At 35.2% G+C, this 5,251-nt stretch overlaps 1 protein-coding gene across 1 annotated transcript; it reads right to left on the bottom strand.

Moving 5' to 3' along the window:
- Window positions 1-536: 536 nt before the first annotated feature.
- On the bottom strand, window positions 537-4,610 carry LOC112466303. Its single transcript, XM_025034341.1, has 6 exons — window positions 4,152-4,610; window positions 3,786-4,078; window positions 3,369-3,518; window positions 3,187-3,301; window positions 2,879-3,056; window positions 537-2,797 (listed from the first exon to the last, which is right to left on the bottom strand). The coding sequence occupies exons 1-6, from the start codon at window positions 4,362-4,364 to the stop codon at window positions 2,667-2,669; spliced, it is 1,080 nt and encodes a 359-aa protein (XP_024890109.1). The 5' UTR covers window positions 4,365-4,610; the 3' UTR covers window positions 537-2,666.
- Window positions 4,611-5,251: the final 641 nt, after the last annotated feature.

The following is a 5,251-nucleotide window of genomic DNA, read 5'->3' on the forward strand; positions in this document are numbered from 1 at the left end:
AGTACGTTAGAATAGAAGATACCCTGAACACGGCAAGCAATAAATTATTATCTCGAACATATTATTAAATTGCTTTTACAAGAGATACGTACATCGCCAGTAAAAGAAAGGGGAGAAGAGGAAGTACAGCGACGCGAAAGATGCAAGTGGCACGAAGTCATACGAAGCCTGTTGCAGACTCAGGAACAAAATAAGAGGAATATTTCCCAACACTACATCGAGCCTGTAACAATGGGGCCATATTTTCACAAAGAACGAAAGTGCGTGTTCTCTCGTATTTAAAAAAAAAAAAATTAAAGATAAATGAAAAATGAAATTCTAAATATCTGCATCGATTACACGGCGCAGAAAAAGGGTTGGGCCTAAGAGAAAAAAAAAGAGGAAGTTTAGAGGACTCAACTTTTATTGCTCATAATGTATATGTTTGTAATAAGAGTAACTTTCGTAATTACATTTGTTCCAGCATGGCACCATCCCGTATACCAGCCTACACGGCGGGCATTTATTAAACGGATTTGATGGAATATATAATATACGTCATACGATAACAAGAATTGTTTGACAGTGTTTCCCTACCATGATTTTTGTCGTCTTCCTACCCCGATACCATTGAATTCCAATTCGTTTCGACACACGGCGACCTGCCGCCATTCTTGCCAAAAAGAGAAAAAGGAAACAATAAGTATTACGAACGCGATAATTTGTTATTAGTGTGTCACATGTAATCATGGATTATGAGGTAGTAAATCGTCGTTTGATACTTTGTACGTTTCGATATAATTTAGAACGAAAAAAAGACTCTTTAGAGCGCGCGTCCCGCCGCGCGATTAAAGAATTTTAATTATAGATAGATAATTTACCTGGATGTAAATTGTAAGTTTTATTAATCCTACAATGTATCATTTTGGAATCGAAATATAATAATTTTGTCGATAAATAACATACACGTATAATTTAATTGACATTTCTAAATTACTCATCACAGTCATCACTTCAAGGTATACGAAAGTTTCTCCGTAAATTTTCGTGCTTTCGGAATATTTAGACAGAGAAAGAGATGAATGTGTAACAGCAAGCACCATCATTTATTGATTTGTTTTCGCGGTCGCGGTATGACATTAATACGATGCATTAAATACAATCGTTTGGTCATATATAATCGTTAATTCGTTATAGCATTGAAATGAAGTTTAAAAGTACTTTAGCTCGAATTTCTTCCCTATCTTTTGTTCAACAAACAGTGCTTGAGTCATGAACGTGCGTATAATAAGGATGACGATTACACTTTATCGAAATAAGCGCAGTGATAGTTGCAAATAAACGCAAATTGCATCTCTCTCTGGTGGTTATACATCCGTAAACATATAAATAACCCGTACACACGATATAAAACAATATAACAAGATATTTTGTAAGTGTGTCTATAAGATTAAACTTATCTAATAAATTGTCGTTGTCTTCATTTATATAATACATTTATCAACAGTAATAATTTATCAACAGTTTAAATACAACAGGACAATATCTCTGCATCATCCAGAATTGAAAAGAACACTGCATACATATATATTTAGAAAATACGATGTTTAAAAGATATACGGGCTCTCTTTCTAGGGGGAAAAAAACGTAGTACCAAACAATATTCCACTTGTAAGAAAATCTGGATTTTGTCTGCCAATTTTAAGAGCGAGACTGTATGTTAAGTACGTCTCTAGCGCCGCCCCTAAAATTACTGCGATATAACAATTTCGTTGCTCAAAAATGCACATTACCTATTTACTGCCATAAACAAGGATGGTATATGGTACCCGGTATCAAAGCCACTGTAATCGAATTTATGATGTGACCCAAAATCAATTTGTTACTGCGAATTAGTGACGATGTCACTACATCGTCCATCGATGCAAATGCAAACTGCACGATAATATAACTTCGTATTAACAATATAGCGTCACATATCGTATATGTACAGCTTCGCAAACGCAAACTTATTACTTCGAGGATTTATGTGCAGTTATATCACACGAAGGAACGTATATTCAATTTGGATAAGTGTGCCATTCAACGAACCGATACCGTATTTTACATCTATGACTAGTGTAATATTTATGTGCTTTGAGTTTGTATAGATCAACAAAGCGATTAACAACAGTACTCCTAAATATTTGCTCCGAGAAAACGCCTCCGACTCGATTGTAACGTTACTGGATTATCCAGTTAACTGTTGTCGAGACATCCTAAACTAAATTATAAACGCGTAAACGCCGATGAATTTTCTACATAAGCGGGTGTACATCTACGAAATTATGAAATAAACTTAATTTTTCTATAAAAATTGCAGTAGTCTTTTTACATTGATTCTGATTCTGATCTCTCTCAGAATACACAGCTTTAATTGCTTCATTTGTTAAGTCACTAATTTATAATTACGTACAAATATAGCTATACACGAATCTCAATAGAGAATAGTGCTCGTTGAAAATAATGCATGCCATCGATGTGGCAAAACAATCTTAAAAAAAATTCGTGCGCATTCGATGTTTTGAACATCACAATAAAATCTATTCTTTCATCAATAAATTCGTTTGAAAAAGACTCGTAAAACTCTTTTGTCGTTGGTATAAATTCTGCAAATGCTACTTTTCACAAATATTTCAGTACAACTTCTAATTCTCCGCTAACTCGCCATCTACTTGCGTTTCAAACGGTTCCAGTTCCTCAAGATCTTTTGTCGACGCACCTATATTGCTTTTAGCTTCACGAATCCTTTTAATTTTCTTTTTAATCGCCATTGCGCCTGTTCACATAATAACACGTTACAATTCAGGTTACAATCTAATACAAATTTTAAATAAAAAAATTAGTATGTAGAACTTACAAACTAAGGTTTGCCACAATTCGACTTTCTTTGCTCTTCTTTTATTACATTTCCTCAAAGATTCTCTGTGCCTTTTATGGATACCAGCCAATTCAATGGCTTCCTGCGTTGGCGGTGGAAAGAGACAGATCTCGAGCCAATGTGTAGCTTTCGCGTGTCCAATGAGTCTTAACCATACCTAATTGCATATTTTCATTAACATACAGCATTTATATACACACATATTGTATAATGCAAAAAAATTAACACTGTCCGTAATACTTATATTTAATTAACAAATATATAAGTAAGTATACATTTGTTCCTACCGAATCTAAGCATTCTGCCGCAAACCAAAGCCACAAACCAGGTTCCGTCCTTGCATATTTAACTTCTTCTGACCAAAGTACAAATGTAGGCACATAATGCAAGTACAAATAGATCCTAAGGAATATTATTTGTCACATAATAAATTGATTGGAAATAAATCGGGAATATAATATGTACTAACCAAGTCAGGCAGTGTAACAGAAATAACAGCTTAGATACTGGTCTTCCAACAGTTTGAAAAATGCACAACAAGATCCGACAGATATTAACCATCACAATGTCAATAGTTTTATACATTAGAAAGGTACTCGTAACTGTACACCACCTATAACTGTGAAACATACACATATAATATTCTTATATACCCATAAAATCGCACAAATATTATATTAATAATGCAAGAAATGTCAATTATCAATATAACAATGTTAAATGAAAGATCGAGATTTGAAGATTTACTTGAAACAGTTTTCAGGATGAGACTGATTGTGAGAAGAGAAAAAAATAAAGACTAAGCGCAAATATAAAAGCCATATAAAAAAAATGAAGGAAAATGTTATGTCTATAACAAAATAGTTGTAATTGCAGAATGATTTACTTTTGCTGATATGGATTCAGGACGAAAGATGCGAAGAGCAAGTTTGCACAGCCCTTTATCCAAGCACCATGACACAGTACGTCGATTCCCGCTTGATGAAAGTAAAAGCTCTTGTGCAGCGCGACTCCCAATTCCCGATACGTCGTTCCCTGCTCTTGAGGTGAAAAGCTCAGGAGCTGCATGGCCGATGACAGCATGTAACATATACTACCGAAACAGAATCCGAAGTTCCACACAGCCTCGATTATCCTGCTTCGTTGGACCAGTGGAAAGCACATACGCCTGAACAGGGACTGGATACGACGAGAAAGCAAGATATAAACGTCAAAAAATATAAATTTCAAAATGTAAACGTGTTGAACTCACGTTAAGACACTTCTCGTACACCAAGTACAGTATCACCCAGAATAGAACGAGATATCCCACGAGCACATCGGTCTCCCGTACCTTCGTGTCGTTTGGGTAACGCGAGCCGATCGCTTGCTTGTCCCATAAACTCGGGAGAAACGGCAGGAATTTCGTTGGATCGAGCAGGGAGTATAGGCCAACGGCCCAGCTACTCGCGGCTTGTTCATACATGTTAAATTTCTTATCGCCCGACAGCGATACGATAGAGGCACAACATGGTAACGTTAACGATACGAAATAATAGAGCCCTATATAGTGGTACCGCCGTGACAAGAACGCTCAAATTTATTTCTTATTCCTTATTCCGTTACCACGTACTTGCCCCCGGCGCACCCGTGTCCTACGGCTGACGCCTGACAGCTGATAGCAGCTGATAGCTTGTCACTCCGGCTCCGGCAGCGATACTTCGCTAGGAGGACGCGCGCTGGCGCGCACGTGTGCCGATTTCATCCTACACCTTACATTTCTACACCTACACCTTTCACATTCCTTAATTATTTATCCAGCAATAAGAGTAATCTCGATTAGCAACGTGTATAAAATTGCAATGGACACACAGAGATAATTGAAAAATATTAATATATAGAAATTTTCGACCACAAACGTATAAAATATCACTTGCAACGCAGCATTAAAAATTTTACGATTTATTATAATATATATTTTCATATTAATTCAGTACAATAATTAATAAATAATTTTATAATACGAATTTAGAATTCTTACACTTACGTGAAAAATTAATATTTAATTACCCAAATTTAGTAATTATTTGCTATATAATTAACACAAATATATATTATAGTAAAACATGTTTAAATTTTTTACCTTTCTGAAAATTGTATCGTGATAGATTGAAAGTATTTTACAGATTGGATAACTCTTTCTTGAATTTAAAAAAGTAGATTTTCTTTTTCTATCGAGATAAACATTGCAAAAAAGGTAATGTATTATAAGGACTTAATTGTTAAGTTTCGAAGATTGGGAATCGCGTATAGTTTCATTGATATACTTTTTTAATTACGGATTTGGCTGTGTGAGACAGATCAGACAATAGA

This window comes from Temnothorax curvispinosus, unplaced genomic scaffold (genome assembly GCF_003070985.1).
Source record: "Temnothorax curvispinosus isolate PA1 unplaced genomic scaffold, ASM307098v1 QBEX01016033.1, whole genome shotgun sequence".
Lineage (NCBI taxonomy): Eukaryota > Metazoa > Arthropoda > Insecta > Hymenoptera > Formicidae > Temnothorax > Temnothorax curvispinosus.